General features: G+C 40.8%; 1 protein-coding gene across 19 annotated transcripts in view; it reads right to left on the reverse strand.

The window, feature by feature from the left end:
* The window catches only part of ank3b (ankyrin 3b), a 179088-nt gene that overhangs the window by 102291 nt on the left and 50655 nt on the right, over positions 1 to 26142 (reverse strand). For 4 of the 19 annotated variants that reach the window (XM_053511290.1, XM_053511284.1, XM_053511302.1 and 1 more), the window contains exon 1: positions 5472 to 5588. The exons of the other annotated variants lie outside the window; for them this stretch is intronic. In XM_053511290.1, coding sequence (XP_053367265.1) covers positions 5472 to 5588 — 117 coding nt within the window. Of the gene's footprint in view, positions 1 to 5471; positions 5589 to 26142 lie in introns of those variants that run through there. 19 annotated transcript variants of the gene reach the window in all.

Consider the following 26142-nt stretch of genomic DNA (forward strand, 5'->3'; position numbering starts at 1 on the left):
TCAATAGCTATAAGATTTACAGTCTGATTTGTTTTGATTTAAGTAATAAAAACTTCTTTAAGTAATAAGTACAGTATGCATTGAAATGCTGTGCAACTTGTGTTGTTAATCATTTAAATGTCATGTCTCATACATACAGATATCGCTTTGAATGATCAACAACACAAGTTACACAGCATTTAATTTTTATTATTTTTCTTTCCCAGACAGACTTCTTTGCCTCACTACAGTCCAGCAGTTGGTGGTGATGCACCAACCGCATATAAGCTTAAAAGAAGAAAAAGCAATAACACTAACACAATTTTTTACTTTTTCTTGTTCCTGTGCAGAAATGTTACCGTAGTTCCCAATTGCTTTTTCTCCCAAGTAAATGGAGAATAAACATTTTTTTCTCTTCAAACTTTGCTTTTGTGTCCTGGGTAATGAAATTTTCTAGTATAACAATTTTCCATAAAATTCCAGGGAGATTAATTGCTGAGTAGCTAATACAGACTTAAAAAAAAAAATTGCAGGAACTTTCTAGAATGCTAAAGAACATATGAGAATTTTCTAAAACTTTCCTTAGTAATATACAGTATATACAGGTGCTCTGTACCACTCACCACTTCAGTTTCCTTCTAGCTGCCTAAGTGAACACATAGACCTGTCTACATTTATCAGAGATGGCATCAAGTACAGTAGCTGCAAGCATTCTCCAGACGCATTCTGCTGCTATGTATAAGGCCAATTTATCAAGACAAGAGCGAAAAAGTACTCTGTGACAGGATGTGTTAAAATGTGTGAAGCCTACAAGGCATATTTCAGCATACTGGACTTTCACATACAACGAAAGTAGTGTATAACGGGGCTGATATGTGAAAATGATTTACATTACACACTGCAAACAATATCTTGGCAAGTAAAAATATCTTGAATATAGTTACATTTATGTACACTTAAAAATACTTAAGTTCACTAAGCTTACTTTAGATCAAATTTTACTAAAGGTTTCAGCGAAAAGTTTGTCTTTTAATGGAAGTAATTTTGCAAGTTTTAGAAATGTATCTATTCCCGTCTGAAGTTTGCATGTTCTCCCCGTGATTGGTGGGTTTCCTCCAGGAACTCCAGTTTCCTTCCACAGTCCAAAGACATGTAGGTTAGGTAAATTGGCATTCCCAAATTGCCTGTAGTGTGTTAATGAGCGTGTGATTGTGTGTATGTGTGTGTGCCCTGCGATGGATTGGCACCCTGTCCAGGGTGTACCCCGCCTCGTGCCCTAAGTATTGACAGTGAGTAGAAATGTATCTCTTGAAAGCAGCAAAATTCTCTACCAAAGTTTCGCTTACAATTGTAGTAATATTTGACTAGAAATAAACATAATAATATCATATTTGGTTTGTTGTAAACTTATTTTAAGAACTCGCGTGTAAACATATTTGTTAATTTTTTGACTAACTGTAGTATAAATACATATTACGTAATTCTTGATTCATATGTTGTTTTCTTCATAAATTTAAAGAGACATAAATACATGCCAGTTTTTACATAGAAAATATGTAAATATTTACATTTTATTATCTAGTTAACAAAGGCATAGTTTGAAGAAGATAATGGCTATTATCGATACTCTTACAACATAAAAAAAAAAGGAAATGTAATTGTAAATTAATTTACTGATTATGGATATACTGTCTAAGACTTCCTAGTGTTCTGACTTGTATTGACCAAAATACAACTAATGGCGAATTCACACAATTGCATCTACGTCATAAAGCAGACCTTAAATTTAAGGGAATTTTATCCAATAGAATGAATTATTTGTAAAAAAATCAGCTTGGTCTATCAATTATATACATAAAAATGCATGAATTGCATAAAATATTTATTCAGATAGGGTAACGAGTACTGCCATAAAAGCAATATTATGGTAATAAGACGCCCCTCCTGGTACGGGATAAAGAGGATTCCAGGCTGCAGAGAATAAGATTAATGGATTTCGTTTGGGAATGAATGAGAATAGTAGGTCCCAGATTGGAGGGAAAGAGGGAGAGAAGGAGAGAGGGAGGAGTCATGGAGGAGGAGGAGAAAGAGTAGAAATGGCCTGAGGGACAATCGTGGTGCTGGTGGTGTAGAGCTGAAAAAATTGAAGCTAAGTGACCGTGGATTAATGTAGTTGTCTGGTGTGTTTGTTGGCTGACGGTTGGGGGTGAAGCTGCTGGTGTGAAGATTTAAGGCCTGCAAGGGGGAGACGTGTGGCAGGAGACAATGGTGTACTCCAATCTGGCCACGTGCGAGAAGGATGAAGAGATGATGGAGAGAGTGAGGGAGGGAGGAGGGAGGCGGGGAGAGAGAGCGGGAAGAGAAGCAGGAGGAGGGGTGGCGTGATGGAGGGAGAGGGGGATGTAGGTGAAATGCAGCAAAAATTAATTAACAGCAGGAGTTCAATTTCCCACCATCAACCCCTTCATTCCCATCCCCCCTTCTCTCTCTCTCTTTCTTGCTGTCCATATCTCTCTCTCGCTGTCTCCCATTTCTTTATTCCCATATTTCTACTCTATCTCTTGCTTCCACTCTCCAGCGACCTCCTTTTTTCTTTCTCCAATTCGTTCTCTCTCTCTCTCCCTCTCTCTTCCCAGCTTTCTCGTTATCTCTTTCACTCCCCCTTGCACTCTCCCTCTCTCTCCTTCCCTGTCAATTTTTTTTATCTGCCAGTCTTTCTCTTCTCCTCTTCTGTACCTTTCTGTTCGCTCTTCTGTTTTTCTCACTTTTTTTAATTTCTCTTTTCCTCATATCTTATTCTACAGTACTTTTCTGCCTCTTTTTGTTGCACGATTAAAAATAACAATATGCAGCTGTTCAATTTTAGATTTTTGCCTAATTGAAGGGAAAAGATTCAAGTGAATGTAAAGAGGAAGAAAAAGAAAGGAGAAAAAAAGAAGGGGAGGAGTAAGAAGGAGAGTAGAGCGTATATATATATGCTCTCTTTTTCACACCCTCTTACCTTCTACTTTTTTCTTTCTTTCAATATTACCTGTCTTATCTTTCCACCTATTTTTTCTCTCTACCTCTATTCTTTCTTTCTTTCCTTCTTTCTTTCTTTCTTTCTTTCTTTCTTTCCTTCTCTTACTTCCTTTTTGTTTTCTTTTTGTCTCTCTCTCTCTGTCTGTCTCTTCCCTTGACTAAGGCAAAATCAAACCAGTTTAAAGTTGAGCAGCTGCGAATTAAAGATCACCCTTGTGTGGCTCTGATGCTGGGATTGAACTTGCTAAATTTTTCTTTTTTTCTCCAAATTTTTTTTTATTCGCATCTCGCCATCTGGTCGACGCTCTTGACTGAAGCGAGACAGGATACGATCCAAAAAAGTTGATCCAATTTTGAAGCAAACAACCAAAGCATAAAAAAAACATGAACGCCAAAAAGACAAAATTATTGGCCACTGAAAATGAGTCCCAGCTCTCATTAAATGACTGAATATTAGGTAATACAATACTACTGTATATGTATGATATACAATACACACACACACACACACACACACATCAGTAGACTGCTCTGAGCCTGTTTGTTTTCATTTACACAAGAAACTGAAGGAAGCGCTGCCAAGTGCCAGGAATAGCAGACTGGAGTATAGATTTCTTACCCTTGTGAGGGACAGTCACCACACACATACACACACACACACACACACACAGACACAAGCAACAGCTGTATCCCTGCTGTGGTGGATGCAAAGGCGTCTGCATATCCTCACCTTCAACTCACCTCACGCTACGTGCGTCCCATAATCCCATGGCCACGCCACTGCACACCAGCACATATGTGTGTATGTATATATATATAATATGTTTTTTTCCCTCTCAACCAGATTCTAGAAATATTGTAACAAGTACAGTTACGTAACAAGAATGTAAGCAATCCTGACCACACCTTTAAGCTCCAATAAGCTTTCTCTTACTAAACCGCCCCAATCACACTCCTATCTCATTCCAAAGATCTTAACCACTCCCGTCCAAGATACACTTTCCTCCATCATCCCGGTTCCTCGATCACTTCTCTTTCTTCCGTAAACCCGAGTTAGTTCATTATATAACTCCCTCTCACATACATGACAGAATATATGTTTTCTTCTTACGTAGGAAGGATGGAGGTGTGATGGAGAAACTGGTTTGACCTTGATGCGGGAGCTTCAACTGTTATCACACCTGTTTAAAGCAAAGCTGATGCAGCAGTTTTATGTTAAAGGTCAAGACATTTTCGATGCACGTAAAACACACGCATACACACACACAAATCTCTATGACATAGGTGACTTTGGCTTGATGTGAATGACGGGCAATGGAGCGGCGGCCGCTGGTGACTGAACGCAATGTCCCTGTGAGGACTTAACCTTTTGTCTATTTAAATGAACGCTAACATGGGCAAGCGTCAGGAACAGCTCATTTTATATTTAAGTATATTAAATAGAAATACACGGATCTGTTCTTTCTATTTACAGAATGATATCAGATCTCTGAGGATGCCAGATATACATCATTACAGTACAAGCGAGTCATATACTCTAGCTGGTCATACAGGATACGTGCTGCATTAGTAGGTATGGCATGCTTAATATAAGCGATGTGGAGGTTGCGGGGTTCTGGAGAGATGCTGCTGAGGATTTTCTACACGGTCCAGCTTTTCTACATGCCGAGCTTTCAGGCTGCATGAATAAATAAAACTCTTCTCCTATGTGGCGGCACACGAAACAAAAAAAAAATCAAACAAACAAAAAAAACACGGACCAAGTATCCATGTAGGTTCTTCAAGATGCTGCTAGAAGAAGAGCCGAGTAGCGCAGATCGTTTTTTGACAAAAGAAGCACACGCATGGTGCTGTTGCTCGTATATAGGAGAAGGGTGAGGGGTTTAAAGAGGGTCAGGACTGGGGATGCTCTATGTGCGTGTGTATGTGTGTGTGTGTGTGTGTGTTTGGGGAGCCAGTCTTTCACAATGCCCCAGGGAGCGCCTGTGTCTCCTGGGAGTCCAGGGCATTCACTCACAGCTTATCACACCAGCCATAAAGCATGCATGAAGGATATCAGTAAACGGCAAATTTTGCAATAAGAAACCACTAATAAGGGACGCACAAAACAAAAACGATTCTTCAAATATCCCTAAAGGAGACCTTGTTGGGAAATCTTATTAACCTGAGAGGTATTTTGTCTGCGCTTGAAAAATCTAAAAGAGAGAATAGATACTCGGAAGGATCCACTATTGTGCTCGTTCTTGATAAAGCACATGCTGCTCCTATAAATAAGTCCAAGCTGCAGCATCCTTCACTGCAGTCTCACAGGTAATGTTCCCAAAAAGAAAAAGAAAAAACCCTCACACAAAAGGAATTTACTGCCTGTTTGAGCGTCCATGTGTGAGCTCCTGCCTGAAACTACCATAAGAGCACAATGAAATGTCCATCCCCTCCCCTCCTGGCTGTGTGCCGTCTTGCCCTGGCCGTACCTTTTTCTTGCCTTCCCGAGACCTCTTCCTGGTTCTCCTCTTCTTGTCCTTCTCCTCCTCGGCGGCGGTGAGCTCCAAATCCGCTTTCTTCTTCAGCTGGGACGCGGCGTGCGCCATGCCTCAGAGGGATATCCTCACGATGAAATAAATCAAAGAATGCCCTAAAAGCGGAACGAAGATCTTGCGGTAGGAAGACGAGCCCTGCGTGACAGAGAGATGTGTCTCTCGCTGTCAGAGGCAAGAATGAAGCTTTTTTCTCTTCGCTGTCCACAACTGGGCTGATTCACGGCTATATGTGTGTGGATGTGAGAGCATTTTTATGGACATGCCGTCCTCCGGTTGGTAGATTTCTTCCTGGCCGTACCTGATCCCATCCTCACGTTGGGTAGCAGAGAGAGAAAGTGAAGGATGGAATGAGGCTGAGAGAGAAAGAGAGAGAGGTAGGAAGAGAAAGAGAGGGAGGGAAGCAGCTGGGACAGCGAGAGGCAGTCTTGTGCTTATATCCTTCACCACCAGCTGGAAGTGCATAAGTGTGGGGAGGGGACTGGGTGGACGGGGGGCTTCTGTGTAGATTAGAGCACACACAGGAACACAGGTGGGGGGATGAACACACATACACGCACGAGCTCTGAGCAAATTGCTTTATGTGGGAACGATCATGCAATGCCAGAGGATTCTGTCCGATGCCTCACGTTAATGCAATCCTTATAGATTAAAAAAAAAAAAAATGCATGATATCCTATCGAATCGAGAGGCATTGTGTGCCAATGTGCGTATTACGTCAACTGCATTCACATGTCTGCGCTTTTCTCCACACGGCACCTGAGCCCATGATGGAGAACTGCAGTCTGTGAATGTTAATGACGCGACACGGGGCGGGCTGAGGGAAGGATCGCCGCACTGCCATTGGTCGCCGTTGCTCCAGAGCGCACCACGCGAATCACAACACATGGTGGAATAAAGGAGAGCGGAAACGAAAGAGTGCGGTGCAGAGCCAATCCATTTTTTTCACACCCTGTCCCAGACTGCCTGCCGTGTCCAAAGCTGAACTGTTGCTAGGTGGATGCCATCTTCCTTTCATCCTCCCTTTTTTTTTGGAAGGGGAGCTTCAGCGGCGAGAGCGGGACAGGAACAGATGGGTGTTTTGAGGGTAATGACGCATATATCTGACTGCTTTGTCCCTCGTACAGAATGCACAGAAAGACATAAAGAGCAAATGAATAGTCCCGATCGAGAAAAAGCCCCTTACATGATTATAAAGCTTATGATAATGAACTGAATCGCATGTCTAGGCATGGAAATCATGATGTAACTGATGCTTAATTACAAAACTATGAGATGCAAAACCACCCTTTTAATTTCATTCTTTCAGTAGGAAATGATTCTCGAAAACTTCACCACAATGACCATAAAAGGGAAAGAACTTGTGTCTGCAGTGTTATATGGTTCTACAAGGCATTTCGTTTGGCAATAAACTCATCACGTGAAGCATATAGATAATATTGTAGCTGAAGTAAAATAAAATAAAAATAAAAATAAACTACTGAGATCAGCTAACTACACTTTAGGGCCAAAAGTCTGTGGACACCTGACTAACCATCGTATTAAACTTCCCATTCCAGATTTAGACTCAATTTCCGGTTGGAAAATAATCTAATATTTATCTCAATTTTTCTGGCAAGGCTTGAGGATGTCTGTGGGGATTTGTGCTCATTAGGCCAGAAGAGCATTAGTCAGGTCAGGCGCTGAGGTCAGACGAGGAGGTCTGGGGTGCAGTCGGCGTTCTCCCCAAAGGTTTGTCCATGTGAGATCCTCCACCCAGGCTTGGCACATAGTGTATTCATGGTTTGGGCATCTAATTTTCCAACAAAATCAATCAGGTGCTAGTTCATGTCCACTATAAAAAAAGATTTTTTTCTGTCTGATGGCCGGTGCTTCTGGTTCGAAATCGGGCTCCGGAACTGCCTTGGTGGAAAAGGAATAATAGTTCCACTTAAAGGAAATTCTATCGCTAGAACACACAAAGCCATTCTAGACAAAAATGCTCTCATTTTGTGACAACAGTTTGGGAAAGACCATCTTATAGCTGTGATGTAGAACTGTAACAAAAACATTTGGTCGAAGTATATACAGTACATGCTACAGCTATCAATCAAAGACAGACTGTGGATTCGATGTTTGGGCATTGTGATGCATTGTGAACAGCATTCATGTGTATTGATGAATTAGTATTTTTTTTATGTGGCTGTATTTTTTACAGGTTTCAAAGTATTAAAATTACTAAAAGTATTACTAAAATGACAAAATGCTGTGCAACTTTTGTCAATCATTTAAATGTCATGCCTCAAAAAGCTCTTTTCCTGCCAATTATATACTCCACACTCCAGTCCAGTAGGTGGCAGTATTGTTCCATCCGTCCATAAATTCAAAAGAAGAAGAGGCGATACTTTCGCAAAATGGGTGCTTGCGAAAGTTGAACGCTTTGTCAATTTTTAGCCAAAATCTGTGGTATATTTTTAAGACCATTTTATGTCTCTAAATTTAAATAAATAATTTTAAAACTATGAATCGATTCTGAATCGTAAATTCACCCAACAGAAGATTTATTAACTGAAAAATCGATTAAATTGCACAGCTTTACTAAATGGAGTGTCTATTACTTTTAATTATTAAGGTATATCTTTCATTTTAGATTTAATAGTTAAGCAACATAAAACTTCGTAATGTGGTCTTTATTAGACATAAAGTGACTTATAGTTATAAGGTTAATCACTATTGACACCCTTGGCATAAATGTGTAAAAGAAATTATTATTATAATAAAAAAAATATATATATGGTTTGAATTAAATTAAAGGTCTGATTTCTGTTTAAATTTCGGGTTAAGCTATGGACTTTGTATCAGAAAACTTTATGCACGTCTCTCTTTATACCTCTCCTGTGCCTAAATCTATCTTTCAAATATATCAATTTATATAAAACCATAATACTGGTCTGCACAGTTATTAAGCCCTAATTTTTATATGTATTATCTGATTTACCTCTTTTTTGCCATTATAAATATTGTGCAGGTATGCAAGCTACAAACCCCTGATGTACTGTATATGGATATGTAAATTACCTATACATACAGTGGGGCAAAAAAGTATTTAGTCAGCCACCAATTGTGTAAGTTCTCCCACTTAAAAAAGATGAGAGAGGCCTGTAATTTTCATCATACTGTAGGTATACCTCAACTATGACAGACAAAATACGAAAAAAATCCAGAAAATCACACTGTAGGATTTTTAAAGAATTTATTTACAAATTATGGTGGAAAATAAGTATTTGGTCAATAAAAAAATCATCTTAATACTTTGTTATATACTCTTTGTTGGCAATGGAAGAGGTCAAATGTTTTCTGTAAGTCTTCACGAGATTTTCACACACTGTTGCTGGTATTTCGGCCCATTCCTCCATGCAGATCTCCTCTAGAGCAGTGATGTTTTGGGGCTGTCGCTGGGCAACATGGACTTTTAACTCACTCCAAAGATTTTCCATGGTTTTGTTATCTGGAGACTGGCTAGGCCACTCCAGGACCTTGAAATGCGAAGAGACTCCTTCATTGCCCAGGCGGTGTGTTTGGGGTCATCGTCAAGCTGAAACACCCAGCCACGTTTCATCTTCAATGTCCTTGCTGATGGAAGGTTTTCCCTTAAAATCTCACGATACATGGCCCCATTCATTCTTTCTTTTACACGGATCAGTCATCTTGATCTCTTTGCAGAAAAATAGCCCCAAAGCATGATGTTTCCACCCCCATGCTTCACAGTACAGTAGGTATGGTGTTCTTTGGATGCAACTCAGCATTCTTTCTCCTCCAAACACGACAAGTTGAGTTTTTACCAAAACGTTCTATTTTGGTTTCATCTGACCATATGACATTCTCCCAATCCTCTTCTGGATCATCCAAATGCTCTCTGGCAAACTTCAGACGGGCCTGGACATGTACTAGCTTAAGCAGGGAGACACGTCTGGCACTCCAGGATTTGAGTCCCTGGCGGCGCAGTGTGTTACTGATGGTAGGCTTTATTACTCTCTCTGCAGCTCTCTGCAGGTCATTCACTAGGGTAAGATCTTGCCTGGAGCCCCCGATCAAGGGAGATTCTCTGTGGTCTTGTATGTCTTTCATTTTTTAATAATTGCTCCCACAGTTGATTTCTTCACACCAAGCTGCTTATCTATTGCAGATACTGTCTTCCCAGCCTGGTGCAGGTTTACAATTTAGTTTCTGGTGTTCTTTGACAGGACTGTGATTGTTTAAGGTTGTGGACAGGTGTCTTTTATACTGATAAGTGATGCCATTAATACAGGTAACGAGTGGAGGAGCCTCTTAAAGAAGTTACAGGTCTGTGAGTTTTTTTTTCTTCTTATTTTGTCTCTCATAGAGGTATTAAGTGGGAGAACTTGCACAATTGGTGGCTGACTAAATGCTTTTTTGCCCCGCTGTATTGTATAATAACACTGTAAATTTGTCGTGTCTATACATTGATATGGATATTTGCTCAAAAATTATTTTTGGTTTATTTGGACGAATGCACGAATCGGGCCACGCGAAGATATGGTACTGAAATTTAAAGGGAAAATGCCCTTATATCATAAAACAAAAATAATCAACCTTAAAAAAAATTATTAGTTCATCTCAAAATTTAACAGAAAACAGACTTTTTTTACTATGTGCTTATGAGTGTGCAATTAAAATGTACTTAATGAATGCAATGTCACACTTTCATTTCGCGCACTTCACTGTAACAGTGAAAATTCTTTAGATCATTTCAAAATTCAACAGATAGCATTGTAGATTTTTTTAAAACACATTTTGACTGGGCAATTGAATACTACGCGAACAAAGACGCGGGCACATCTAGTACCCTAGTATCTTAAGTACATCTAGTATCTTAAAACATACCTTTTTTAACAGTTTAATGTGTTTTTACGTACATTTAAAAGATGATTGTAGGGCAAAAAAATAAAAAAATACCTATTGTAAACATGCCATCATGATTCTTTATTTCTATACCTCATCAATAAATGCTAGAGATCAATTACTGTCATACTAAAGATTATGCAAGGAGGCCATAGTACTATTATTCACTGTTGACCTTATGAGGTAAATGGTGCTTTCCTAACTATGGCGCTTCGGTGGGCAGTACTGTAGCAACTCTAAGCAGGAAAAGCCAAATGCACCTAAATGCGACTGATACCCCAACTAGAAGGATCTAGTTGCCTTAACCACAGAGCCATTTCTGTCCCTACAATCAGTATATCTTACAGTAAACTGTGGCCTCCTTCTCCATTTACTTATGTTATAAATAGAAGCCTTCTAAAAAAGATATCAAAATCAATTCCTGGAAAAATCAAACCTATATAAAAAAAAACACTCAGAAAAATCAAGTGCTAAATAGGTAAAACAGATCAAAAACATCAAACAGCTAAAAGCAATCAATGTCTATATTATTTTGCCCTGGGAGCATCAGCACTGTTCGGTTTAAAATCAAACCTTAAGCCTCAGTCATCCGTCGGCTAAAAGAAGATTTAAGAACAGATTAGAATGGCAGTAATGATGAAGCCTAAGAGGGTCAGGTGATCTTAAGGGAATTTCAGAGTTGATTTCACACTCAAAGCTAAGAGTGGAGCTATGATTCAGCCTTGCTGGTATGGTTTGCGTCCACTTGTCCTGTTAGAGGGAAGAGTAACCGGAAACCAATACAACATTCTTCGTCCTAGGATGAAATATTTCTATTCTAACACAAGAAGTCTCTTCCAGGATGACTCCTTCTCTATCTACAGCACACGAGTGCTTAATGAATCTTATGAAGATAATAAAAATGATAAAAAAAAAATGTTTTGTCCTTCACAGTCACCAGATCTTAACCAGATTTTGTGGTGATGTCAAAGACATTGCTTTCTACAACCACCACCATCAATCCATCCATCCAGGAACCTCTTTAGTCCAACTAGGGAACGTGGTGGCCAATGGTGACCCTTTTATTCCCATTTTCACAACTGTGCTAGGACCTCCAGTCAACATTCAGACGCATTCATGCACTACGATCAATTTGGGCCATATTAACCAGAGTACCTTGAGGACAGGAGAACATGTAAACTCCATGCACAAAGAACCCAAGGCAAAGAAAATCTAACCTGGACTCTGGAGGTGCAAGGCGACAGTGCTACCCACTACACACCGTGGCTCCATCAAATATTTCCTCATCAAATCCCCAACCTGAGGAAATACACTGTCTTCTGTAATATTGGCATTCATCCTTTTATGGAATCTACACCAAGGTGAACCGAAGATGCCAGCTTGTGTTGGCCAACACCTTACTGATATGCTACAGTATGTTGGTCATCTTTCATTTACACTACAGTAATGTTTTGCATGACAAATATACACCGAACAGCAACAACACTAACACCACCACCAGGTGAATTGTACGTATAACATTGATTGTCAATTATATACCAGTAAGTTGGTGACAGCATCAAGGGCACCCAAGGCTCATTTATGCCTGTAGAGACCAAAGGCCTGGCCACCCAGTCTGATCCAACAAAAAAGTAACTGTAAAACAAATTGCTGATACAAAGTTAATGATGCATATGATAGAAAGGCACCAGAACACCCAGTGCATTATAGCCTGCCATGTATGGTGTCTGGCAGGTAAAGACTTCAAGGCTGTTCATCCGGCCTCTAAATTGGCAAGTCTGATCCATGAAGGAACCACCCTGCAACCCACAGCACCCTAAGGATCTTCTTCTAATGTCCTGGTGCCAGTCATCACAGAAGTCTTGCCCAGAAGGGCCACAAGAGAAATCTACAGTACACAAGAGTGGCCATATTCTGTGTTTTAACATTATGGCTTGTCAGTGTATACCATGGTGGCCAATATTACTTATTATAAGAAAATCCCCTCTAAACCTTCTTTCAAGAAAAAAATATATATTGCATATAGTTCGCATTAAGATACTAAGGAATTTTTTTCTTAACCATAATATTTGTAGTACAGTAAAACAGCAATGTACCATAGGTTTCAGTGCTACTGTGGTTCAGCACTGTATTCATGGCTTATTATAATGCCTCACGTTACACAGCAGTGTTTAAGGCTGCAACTTTTTAATTTAGATAGATGTATTTGTCCAAACACTATAGTAACCTCCACACCACAGCTTTTCAAGGTTGTATGTACTTACACAGACGCCGTCTGCACCTGTATAAATTCTATAAAAATGAACTGCTAGACAACAAACACTAACCCTAACATCAGGGAAGTTCCTTTACTTTTAAATCTTTGTGAACACTGAGGTAGGCACAGATAAGGAGCTATCCCGCTTTCCCTCGGTGTTATCCATATGGAGACAAGCTTTCACCCCATCCCCTTCCTCACAGTGTGCAGTTCTCCTACATCTGTCTTCGGCATTCTGTTCATCTCACTGCGAGGACAAAGCTGGGGCATATCCAAAATGGCAAATGCACGGTGGCGGGGTGGTCTCACACAGTGTCTCTCTCTCTCTCTCTCTCACACACACACACACACACACTCTCTCTCTCTTTCTCTCTTCCACACATGCATATCAGATGGATGCACACGCATTTATATTCAGCTCATCCTGTTTACGACCAAAAATCTGTCCTTATTTAGCCATATTAAAAGTAATCAGGTGATTCGTTTTCACATTATCTTACTCGTTAGTATATTTACATGATCATCAGTTATACTCTAGATGGAAATTAGGATTATTGTAGAGGCAAACCAAACCTACTTATTAAATGAATTAGAAGTTACAGTAGATGTACTATTTACATTTAACATTGAAGACTGCTATTTAACGTCAGTAAGGCTATGCTGACATTAAAATCAACTTCATTCAATTCACATTAGATAAAAAAATTAAATGAAGTCACTTCAGACTGGTAATGTGAACGTAGCCTAAGATAAAAGCAATATAGGTCTCATTATAGGTTTTGTTTATTAGCTCTACTTTAAAACTGCATCTAACTTATATTATTACACAATATATATATATATATATATATATATATATATTTTTTTTTTTTACTAAGACTCCAGGTAAAAAAAAAAACTCCAGGGTCCGGGTTCGATTCCCGGCCAGGCTTGAGTCCTGTCTCTGTGTGCATGGAGTTTGCATGTTCTCCCTGTGCTTGGTTGGTTTCCTCCCAAAGATATGCAGATTAATCCTGTATTGAATACAGGATAAAGTGTACAGAAGGTGAGTGAAACTGACTAGGTAGCTTATTGGTTAGCACCGTCACCTTGCACCTCCAGGGTTTAGGGTTAGAATCTGGCCTTTTCTGTGGGTGTGTGTGGAGTTTGCATGCTCTACCCTTGTTCGGGTTTCCACTAGGTACTCCAGAATTCCTCCTCCAGGCCGAGGACCTGCGCTGTTTCCAAACTGCTTGTAGTGTGTACGTGTCTGTGTGTGTTTGTGTGTGTGTGTGTGTGTGTGTGTGTGTGTGTGTGTGTGTGTGTGTGTGCTTGTGCCCTGCAACGGGTTTGCACCCCATCCAGGCTGTACCCTGCCATCTGCGCTGAGTTTCCTGGGAAAGACTCCATGAAAGTATTCTTTGATTGATTTGTAACTAAGTACTAAAATATGACGGGAAATACTTTTTAAAATCCCTTATCTAGCCCTCTAACAAGTTTAAATAATTATAGGTGTTGGAACACCAAGCCAGCCAGATTAATCAGACCCTATGGATGAGTGTTGTTGTATATGATGGTAGTGATATACAACTAATACAGGGCAAGAGACAATAAAACATTTAGGAAAAAAACAGCAGAACTTGATACCTGTGGTGTTTGACATTTGACAAAACAGATCCTTTTGGGTTGTGGGATGGGGCCTCCACGCATTGCACTTGTTTGTAAAGCACATCCAATGGGTGCTTAATCAGATGGGGATCTGGAAAGTTTGGAGTCCATGGTGGGCAGCCTTGGACTCTTTACCTGCCGAGCTAGTGCACCGAAGGCTATGGTGCACTGGATGTTCTGGTGCCTTTCTATCAGGACTGGCATTGACATTTTTTGGCGATTTGTGTTGCCTTGGCTTTTCTGTGAGATCGGCCAAAACAGAAACCTTGGGTGCCCATGATTACATCACCAGTTCACTGGTATGCAATGAATAGTCAATAGTAAAGTGTTAATGTTAAATGGTGTTAATGCTATGGATGAAAGGTGCAAGCCTTGAATAAAAACCATGCATGTGTGACAGTCTTTGTTTTAAATGAGGCTTTGACTTTTTGTTTATATCTTGGAAAATATTAAATGCATGTACAAAAAAACATGTCTAGTTGAGACTTGTTATGGATTTAAGTGAGATCAGAAGATAAGAACTCAAACGGCATGCTTATCATGCTGGATCTTGTTTTTTTTTTTTTTAGGATTAATTTTTTTTTTTTAATAACCCTTCTAGTCTAAGCCACACCCACTTTAAATCCGGGTACAGATACACATATTTGAAACACTAACCTGATACATATAACGCTATTGTGCTATACTTAAACCCATAAAAATCTCATCTGTATCACAGGCTGCCTTTAGCATTAAAAACCAGGTCAAGTTCAGGTTTCTAAAGTCTGTTTACTTTTTTTTTTTATCAGTCGAGTAGTGCGTGCTCAATACAGGTGACTCGACAGGATTCTTTATTTATACACAGGAAGTGGGTCAGAATGAGAAACGACTCTTCAAATATTAAGTGCACATCAAATCCTTGATCCTCCTCACAGCCAGTAACACTGTAAAAAGGCATGAGTTCACAAAGTTTAAGCGCATATTTATACTCCGTATCTTGCAGAGATTCCTCGTTCTTCCAGCATAATCCACAGAGACGGATGATGTCATCATAACACTGCCATGATGGTCCCCACTTTGAAGGAAGATCTCTTGTATTGTACTGTACTATTGATCTCTTGTACCGTATATCGCTTTGTCACTGACTCAGAAACTTGTCGTCTAGATGCCAACAGTAATGCATGTGCACTGTAAAAGATCGATACTGAATCCCTAGGTATTAAAAAAAAAACATGACGGGTTTAAAGATTTTTTTTAGGGGAGAAGCAGGCCCTCGATGTGTAGACAAAGACAGTCCGTCTTGTGCGTTCTTTGTGTCCCTCTACTGGAGAAATTGAGAAACTGACTCATGCAACACACTGAGCGACACAGCATCCCAATTTAATAGTGCGGAGATCGATTAAAAAATAAAATAACATAAAATAAAATTTAATTAAAAAACAAATAAATAACTAAATAAGCCTACGTGTAGGCCTGCCTGTGAAGACAGATGAGAAAAGAAAAAGATGCAACAAAGGTGATAATAACTTATAATAATATAATATTATAATAACCAATTCAACATATACACTACTATATACTGTATCTACAATATAGCACGTCATACATTTATACTGTATTTAAAAGCTGATCCTGAACGGAGATTATATAATGGATTTAACCCTTAAAACCCAAACGGAAAAACAGATGTGCCGAAAACACTGCATATTTCAATGATGATAAAAAAAAAAAAGTCAGATAGAATGAAAGTTATAATTAATATTATAATGTATAAATTATGGGAATGAAAAATGTACAGCGCTCAAAATGTGCAAAACAACCAGGAAAAGATGAGTATCCATGCTTCTTCTTTGCCTGTGTGACCCATTTTGTAAATTTTTTGCTCAGTCATGTTTGTTTAGTTGGTTAAAATTAAATAAAATTGAGTTCATCATATTGCCCTGGTTGTGCTAAAAAAAAAAAGAAAAAAGAAAAAGGATACATCACTCTATACTGTACAATCCTGACCCCTATATAGATTTATTTTAAAAGTTTTACCTTTAATTTAAAATAACGATTATGTTCATGTACATATACAAAACATACTACCATCGATAATCATATTCACGATGTCATGTCTTAGGGTAAAGACTAAACCTAATTCATACACACTGTGACAAAGTGCTACAATTGTTACAAAAACGCATACTTGTGCTTTGATGTTGTTAAATAAGTAATTACATTTACACTGCAAATCTGTTCATTATTAGTCAATGATTATGTCAAGAATTCACCATGCAAGTCCCTCTAAGTGAGCGGTTACCATGGCAACAGTAACATATTAGAACAAATGCGTTTATATAAACCTGTGATTTGAATTTCAGCCTCACTCCTGTCAGAGCTGATGTTATAAAAAGATTCATCCGAAACCTATGACCGATCAGATATAAAAAATGCTGGGGTGTAATGATGTTCGTGTTTATCAGAGAGCATCTCATTAGGTTTTACATACTGTAGGAGGAGACTTTTTTTTTTCTTTTTAATTTCCCTACATTTCTGATTGGGGACCCAGCAGTAAAAGGAATTCACATTGCCTCAGGAACCTCAACCTTCTTGGAATCCACACTGTACTAGCACATACACACTCGCTCGTACACTAGAGAGAGATCTGAAATGCCCATCAGCCTACAATGCATGTCTTTGGACGGTAGGGGGAAACCTGAGTACTCAAAGGAAACCCACTAACCCACTAAACCCACACAGGCTGGAGATTCAAACCTACAACCCTGGGCATTGCTACTGTACATTTTAAAACACTGTGCTATCATAATACCAGTGTCAGAGTGCATAGAAATCATAATAATTATAGTCTTTAAAAAGAGTGCCCATGACACAATAGCACTTTTGTGATGCAGGTCTTGGCCAGACAGCCTACACACACGAACACATGTACAGTATGAGCACACACCCACACATGCACATGAAACCAAATAACCCATCCTTATCTTTACAGCTTATACACCCTTCTCTTTGCCATGAACAGTACTGCTCTTTATTTCACCTCTACCTTTTTGATTCCACCTCGACACTCTTTCTGTACATTTTTAGCCCTGTTTCATAATTTAACATGTACGCAAAATATTCGTCTGGGTCCCTGCTGTGATTACCACCAAGGCGCACACTGTACGAATAAACGCCTACTTTCAGATTTGGTGATATCTCAACATGACACTGCCCTGCTTTGTTATAAACCTATTTTTTCTTCTCCACTGTGCATTAAAACAAAGCCTGAAGCAGAACTGAGTTCACGGTGCACACTGTATCGCTGGCCACCAAGCGGCAGCAGTGAGCTAGAGCAGATGAAATCTCTGAAGGCTTTTTTTTCCCCTCCAAACACAAAGAATCCTCAGACAAAGATGGATTTCATACACGGAAAAAAGAAATGACAGAGTATGACCATCATATGACCCGCTGTAACATTTTTCTATCATTATATCTATTTATAACATTACAACTGCTAAGAGAGTGATTTTTTTTCTTCAATAAAATTATGCTAAATATGTTTAAATGAAAAAAGCAAAAATACATGAATTTTCTCTAAACATTTTTGAGGGGAAAAACATTAGGTTTAAATAGGTTAGGTTTGTTCGTTCAAGCTGTGTATCTGCACATACTGTCTTAATGACTCGTTTTGATAAAAAAAATAAAAAATCCGTTCCTGGAATTAAACTCCACCTTTACCTGAAAAATAACGTTATTTCAATATCGACTATTCCTGTACACAGCACGAAATGAAGTTCTGCAGCTGTCCTGAGCTAGAAGAATGATGGACTGATTAATGACCCATTGGAGGACTGACACAGCCAAGAGGAGCGTTGCCTGCTGGATCTAGACAGATTAAGTCAGCCTTGTCTATCAACTAGACAAAACAGGGCTATCAATCAGTGAAACCTAGTGAGCTCTTTTCTCTGAAGAGCTTTATCAGCATTAAAAATGCCGAGTGTCTGGACAATGGCCCAGTTTACCCTGGATAATCACTGTGATTGAGTTAAATGAATATGGACTTATATTAGGTCTGTCAAACGTAATAGAAACACATGCAAACAAGCTTTGAGTCTCGCAGTGGCAGTGGAAATCATTTGAAAGGTTCCTTTTTGGAAGCTTCCCAAAGGATGGGGGGGATAAATGCTGTATCATTTGCAAGATCACAAGTATAAATCCTGACAATGCCACAGCCATGGATGGCTGAGAGCCAGGGATCGCGAAATTGGCCGTGCCCTCTGGGTGCTCTGCCCTGTCAATCATAGCACATAACACCAACCAATCATTGGCATCTATAATTAGATAAGTATGACTAGTGCTGCATGAGTAGCAGTTTAGGAAGTAAGGTAAGGAAGTTGGTGGTAGCTGTTGTGTGGTTGGGACTAGAGTTAACTAGAGGGCATGTGCAAATTTAGAAGAAAGCCAAAGCTGAAACTAAGCAGTAACACTTAATAAAGCCATGACGCAATGGACGGGATGGGTCAATCGTTCAGAGACACTGGTAAGAATACCTTAAGGAGCGAGTCAGAGAACGAATCTAACAGGAGACCATGGAAAATTATGTGCTATTAATTAATTAATGAATTTATTTAATTATCGTTTTTTACTAAAAAAAAAAAAAAAAAAAAAAAATACAGTGTTTTCTTTGGTGGTTTGGAACTAGCCGCCAATAAGATAGTTTGTCCTCAAACTCACTCCATCACTGATATAGTAAATTTTCTCACTTACTTACTTATCGTCTATACCGCTTTATACTATATTCAGGGTCACAGGGGGCCTGGAGCCTATCCCAGGAGATCCCTAGGGCACGAGGTGGGGTACAATCTGGACAGGGTGCCAATCCATTGCAAGGCACACACACAGACACACACTTAAACACTGATTCACACTCTATGGGAAATTTGGGAACACCAATTAGCCAATTAGGTCTTTGGACTGTGAGAGGAAACCGGAGTACCCGGAGGAAACCCACCAGGAGAATATGCAAACTCCATGAACGGGAATCAAGCCCGGACCCTGGAGGTGCAAGGCAACAGTGTTAACCACTACACCACCATGCCGCCTTGTAAATTTTGAACCTTACATTATAATAAGTACCACTACTTGTTACATACTGTTTGGGCGTTCAAGTCAAACAAGGACTTGTAATTAACTTTCTTGTGTATGAAGGTGTGAAACATTGACATTTGCACATGCTTGGTTTATTAAAGGAGTTCCTGAGAGGTCAGCGTTTCAGACATAAATCGGGCAGACCGATCGTGGCTTTGGCACACTTTCTAACTTTATATTTGATTTGACTTAAACACCCTGAATACATATTTTTCCTTTTTGTATACATTCCAGTTTGTTAGGATGCTGGGGTCAGCGTGCAGAGGCACCCATGATACCATGCCCCTGCAGCAGTGGCAATGCGATCACTAAACTAGAGTCATGGTAGAATACTTTACCTCTCTGGGTAACAGCTTCCTGCTCAGGTATAATATGGGTCTCTCTTCCCCTTCTTCACCTTGAGCAAGTACAGCTCCAATCCCTACTCCTAGGGCTTCTACCTGTAAAATGAACGGCTTTTCAAAGTCCGGACTTCGCAGTACAGGCGATGAGCACAGATAGCCCTTTAGTGAAGAGAAGGCCTTTTTGCAGTCTTCCGTCCACCGTACTGTACCGTACTCAAAAATGACCTCACATGTTTCTTTGCAATGGCTTTTGGGCTGTTTTTGATCGCCTCTATCTTGTCGATTTGGGGCCGTATTTGTCCAGACCCCAAGAGGTAGCCTAAATAACAAGTTTCCTGTTTGGCTCATTCACATTTGAGTCTGGCTTCTGCAATTTACACTTATACACGTCTCAGGTGGGTAAGATGCTCAGCCCAAGTAGTACTGTAGATGACCACATCATCAAGGTCTGCTGCACAGTAGTCTTCTTTGCCCCGTAGGACCTGTAGCCGAAGGGCATTACGGTAAACTGGTATAGACCCATGGTGGTCTGGAACTTGAGTGTATTGCCTTGAGTCTTCCTGCAAGGGAACCTGCCAATATTCCTTACAGAGGTCTAAGGTGGTTATGTATTTAGCCCTCCCTATCCCGTCCAACAGGTCATCGATTCCCGGCATGGGGTACAGTAGGCATTGAACTTTAAGACTGCATTCAGTTTTCTAAAGTCCAGGCAGACACGTAGGCTCCCATCTTTCTTGGACACAATAACCATTGGGCTGCTCCACTCACTTATCGATGGCTCAATTACACCCAACCTCTGCATAGTCAAAATCTCCTCCTTCAGGGCCTTCACCAACCTCTCAGGCACGCTGTATGGTCGCTGTCTGATGGGTGTTGGATTTTTGAGGTGAATTGTATGCTTCAGTGCTTGGGTTTTGCCTGGTTTCTGGGTGAACAGTGCCGGAAGATCCCCAAACAGCTGGTCCAGTTCATTAACTTGCATTGTTTGTAGCTGGCTAAGATCCACTCTCCCTTCTGGCCTTACAGGTAAGATTTCACTCTCCAGGTCTTCTACTTCCTGTACCTGGCGAATCAGGAACACTTTAGTGCAAGGACTGCCTCCTTCCTTCCACTCCTTTAGCAGGTTTACATGGTAAGTCTTGTGCTATTTTCCTAACTGATCAACGTAACTTACGATCTCCTTCTCCTGGGTTTCAAATATTGGTCTCTCCACATTTCTGGAGCAGGTCTAAAGGCCCTTGCACAGGCCACCCATACAGCAACTCAAATGGTGAGAAGCCTGGGTACCTCTCGGTAGGCAAACAGGACAAAGGGTAGCCACTTATCCCAGTCTTTTCCGGAGTCTGCAACAAACTTTTGTAGCATTCTTTTTAGGGTCTGATTAAATCTTTCCACCAAGCCATCTGTCTTTGGTTGATATGGGTTGGTTTTGATGGCACTGATCCCCAGCTGCTGGTGGAGCTGCTTCATCAGGCGTGATGTGAAATTGGTGCCTTGGTCCGGTATAATTTAATCTGGGATGCCTACCATGGAGAATAGCTGCACCAGTGCGCTAATGACTTTAGGGGTGGTGATAGACCTCAGAGGGAACGCTTAAAAAAATGGTTGCATAGTCACAAACTACTAGTATATATTAGTAGCCGTAGCTGCTCTTCTCTAATGGACCGACAATGTCCATAGCCATGTGGCGGAACGAAGTTGAGAGCACAGGTAAGAGATGGAGAGGAGCTCGGTCAGACTGACGAACAGCACTAGTTTTCTGGCAGACTAGGCATGTGGTGCAATATGTCTTAAAATCAGTGTACATTGATGGCCAAAAGAACCGTGAACTGACCCTAATGTAAGTCTTCTGATGAGCTAGGTGTCCTGACCATGGAATGGTTTATGCAAGATGTAACACAAGAGAGCAGCATCTGGAGGGTACCACATTTACAATGAACATTATCTTTGACATACAATATGTTATTCTCAAGGTAAAAGGTCTCACCGACGTTAGTATCTGCTGCTTGAAGTTCACTTATATTGTCAGGTACATCCCAATTCACACATTTTAGTCCACTTACAGTACATCATCTGTTTTTATCGGTGTCCCCAGGTATTTAGCTAGCCGTCGTTGCTGCCTCGTCTTCATAGGCCCCTTACTCCCCCTTTCACATAAACTGTCAGACATTTCCGATAAAGGTTGCAAACCCGCTTTGGCTTGATCTCTAGTTACCACTGGACATGACAGCTTTTCAGTTGTAGTTGCTTTATGGATACAATTAGGATCAGCATCAACATTTCTTAGCAACTCTATTAAAATAGGCATGCCCCCCGCCAAAACCATGTCAGCTGGCAATTTCTCTACCACCCCAACTTTTAGCAAAAACAGGGCAATACTGACCGCTACAGTTACCTCAACCATGGTAAAAATTTTCATCACCATGCACACACTGGATCAAGGTTAATTCAGCATAATCAATATTGTGGTCCAAGACATGACATTTCTTGATAAGTGAAACAGCACTACCCTCTTCCATCAGAGCATGGAACAGTTTACCAAGACATTACACACCATCTGGTCCTCTAGGACATGTCCAAGTCCCTAGGCACATAGCATACTCCTGCTAACTTACTGTAGGCTTAAGCACCGGGCATACAGCGGCTTTATGGCCAGGCTTCTGGCAGTAAAAACATACAAAATCCTTCTTTAACAAGTCTTTTTCTGCTTTACTCATTCCAGACCCCACCAGCTTACCTCCAGTGTCCAGTCTATCTTTGCTTGCTGTGCTGGTGTTTACCTGGCGACGTGCTGACAGTTCCTTGCGGGCGTTGGTGTACTGCTGTGCCAGCTTTGCTGCTGTAAGCCCATCTGCAGGTTCATGTTCTCGTACCCATGTCCTTACCTCCGGTGAGAGAACGCATAGCATCTGTTCTAGGATGATCACCTCCCTGATCTCCTCTTTGCTGCAGCTTTCAGGCTGAATCCACCTCCTGTAGAGGTCTTTTAGACGGTGGTAGGTCTCTGTTGGTGACTCTCCAGGTGGTACACTGCACTGCCGGAACCGCTGACGGTAGGTTTCGAGTGAGATGTCAAACTTGTCCAGCAGCGCTGCCTTCAGCTTCTGGTATACGTTGAAACTCTCCTCATCCATCGCCGTATATGCCTCCAGTGCTGGTCCCGTCAACAGGGGTACCAGCCGACATGCCCATTCTTCTTCTGGCCACTGCCATATTCTGGCCATCCGTTCAAATCGAAGAAGATAATTTTCAATGTCCTCACCAGCCTGATACTGGGGCATTTTCGGGTCTTTGCGCCAGCCACGGCTGTCACTGGGAGATGCCTCTGCTGATGTGGCTGGTCGTGGACGTAGAGCAGGCGTCGGCAGGGCGAGCATAGAGTTATCTGTGTTTGCTGAGCTGGGGGTCCGTAACTGGGACACCTCCTGACTGACCACTTGGGCACTCTGTAAGGCTTCCTTCAAACCCCGGAGTTCCTGTAGCAGCCTCTCCTCTCTTGACTGCTGTGCCACCAGGAAACTTCTTAGTAGCGCCACCATTTCTGCTTCAGGTGCCCTCCTTCCGGGTTCACTCACCTCTAAGTTTTCCTCCTCCTCAACTGTGTCCCATGCTGCCTCTTCTTCCTGCAAGGCAGACTTTACTTGAGACCTCAGTCCTGTACGTTGCTTGGTCACTGACCTTTTCTTGCGGCTGGCCATTCTACTTCTGACACCACTTGTCACTTGTGTCACAGCCCTACTTGGGGTTCTTCCTTTACCCACAATCATGGCAAAAAGTCCAGTGATGGCACAACCACAATAGCACTTTGGTGCTGAAAGGTGTTTATTGTGCAAAAAGGTGCTCAAGTGATCCAAACAGTGTACAAATAGTGAGGAAAAATGAAGGAAATAAATAAAGAAACAATACAATCATTTACAAAATATATACAAAAATTTACACTCAACTCTCTCACTTCCACACAACCCAACTCCACTCCCATCTAATCCAACCAACAACCCCACTCTCGGCATCAGCCGATGATAGCCTTATATGTAAGAGGCTCCGCCTCCTGGAATATACCATTCCCAAATATTTACACTGTCCCCTCCTTACCCACACACATTTCAAAGACAGTAAAACACAGTCAAACAGCATGTCTGCAAAATCAGCTCATCCTTAATATTCGAAATATATTATTAATATGCAGACAATGCCTAAATATATACATGTAAATGTACACCCCTCTGGTTATACACAAAATTTCCTGGCTTTTTCCACTAATTCATTAGTAATGTGCATGCTTAGGGCGGGAAAACTGTGTATAACAACCCGAGAACACTCAGGACTCGGTTTACCCAAATGCCCTGGTGATGACGTACATCGATGCAATCAATCACAGTACCGGGAAGACCCCGGTAAGGACATCACAATTATGTAGAGACGAACACAATAAATAGTTATCTCTTTTTAATCAAGACAGCGTGTGTTATGTGTGTGTACCAACAGCAATTGGTATGATGTATAACTGATGCATAAATAATGTATAAACATGTATGTTTGTGTGTGTGTGTGTGTGTGTGTGTGTGTGTGTGTGTGTGTGTATGCAGCCGTAAATTCATAGCGCAGCTGTGTGCACCTATCCGCGCTAGCTTCTTTCCTATAATAAGTTGTGTATGCGTGTTGCTGCTGACCGTGGCAAGCTCCTCGTCATATCCCGAACCACCCAAACAGATTTAGAGGTAAATCTATCTATGATATTACAATATTACAAGCGTGATAGAAGGTTAGTTTTTAATATGTCAAAGGTCTAATGATTTTTAATGTGCAAACTATTTTCCTTTTTTTCCTAACTGACTTTTGAACCCAGACATCACTTCATGCCATAAAGCACATCATAAAGCATTCTAATCTTCCCTTAGCCGTCACTATAAAGATTCTGAAAGAGTACTCGGGTTCTAGTCAATCAACCGCTCAACCATTACAGTATTGTCACTGCGCTATAAAGAATTTTACTGAAGCGTTCATTAAAAAAAGGAAAAAGCATAAAATTATACTTTAAACATGAGATTAAACAGAAAAGCCTACTGCACTTGTCAAGCTGGTTGAGCAGTTCTAGTGAAAAATGTAGATATGTTAATCGTTTAAGAAGAAAAAAAATCATCCGCTTGATTTCAATCGAAAACACAAAGCATCGGAAGCGACGCAGCAGGAAAGAGCTGCTGAAAAGAGCTCGCTTTATGGAGCCGCCCGCAGAGAGACGGGCACAGACCATCCGGCTGCTGATCAAATAAATGGATCTGCGAGTGCGTGCGAGTGCGTGCGAGTGTGCGTGGCTGTAAGGGTGCTCACGCTGGCAGGGCCTGAGCTCTAGATGAGTGCGCCAGCTCATTTGGCTTCAGAAAATCTCTGCACTGGCATAAGTAATTTAACCAGGACAAGATGACTTGTCTGGCTGATGTTGTTGATCCAATTGAATTAACAAAATAAATTTTTTCTTGACAGTTTAAGACTTTGCTTTTAACTTGCAGCACTTAAAGGATCTGCTAATAATTTCCCGGTGCCAGACACCACAGCACATCGTCAAAAGGCTTGCTGAGCCTTGACAGGCCAGAGCTGTTTTGGTGGCACAGGAGGAACCTAAAAACCTAGGTGGATTTAATGTGAATGGTTTTAATGTTATGGCTGATCGGGGTAGTCCATAAATGCTGTAATGTATTTCTATGCATCATTCATAATCAAAGTGGAAAACGTGAGCGGGCGTTTGGCAACACACTTAGCAGGAGTGTAGAGTTGCATCCCCTGGGCTTACCAAGTACAGCTATACATTGCTAAAGAGACCGCAATGAAACTACCTGTCATCTGATCTTTGAGGAGAGTAGTGTCTCATAAAATGGCTGTATTGCAACTTAATGAGCGCTAAAACCCAAGGGACAAATAGAGATCTTCAGGCTATAGACATTCCAAGGAATCGAAGTCGGAAAATCATGAAAGGATTCCTGTGTGGGCCGTGACAAACGGTATCAATTTCTTCCCCTTTGTTAATCCATGCGTAAAAATTGCCCTTGCTGGCAGTTTGTTAGAAACTCCTCTTTTAACTCACACTGCTGGTATCCTTACACTGCTTTAAAGGGTAGTTATATTTGCTCAAAGATGCATGTCATGTCTCCTTTTCTGCTCCCAGCATCGAGCGCAGGTGCAAATAAGAAACAAACAAGTGTCATAAACACGAAGCTTCAAGGATCCGTCATCGCAAAGCGTCAACTGCCAACGAGATGTGACAGCGGTGACCCTGTTATTTAAAATTAAGGAATCTACACAGTAAAGATGAGACGAAATGACACGGACATGCTGAGGCCTGGAAAGATAAAGT

This window comes from Clarias gariepinus, chromosome 14 (genome assembly GCF_024256425.1).
Source record: "Clarias gariepinus isolate MV-2021 ecotype Netherlands chromosome 14, CGAR_prim_01v2, whole genome shotgun sequence".
Taxonomy (NCBI): Eukaryota; Metazoa; Chordata; class Actinopteri; order Siluriformes; family Clariidae; genus Clarias; species Clarias gariepinus.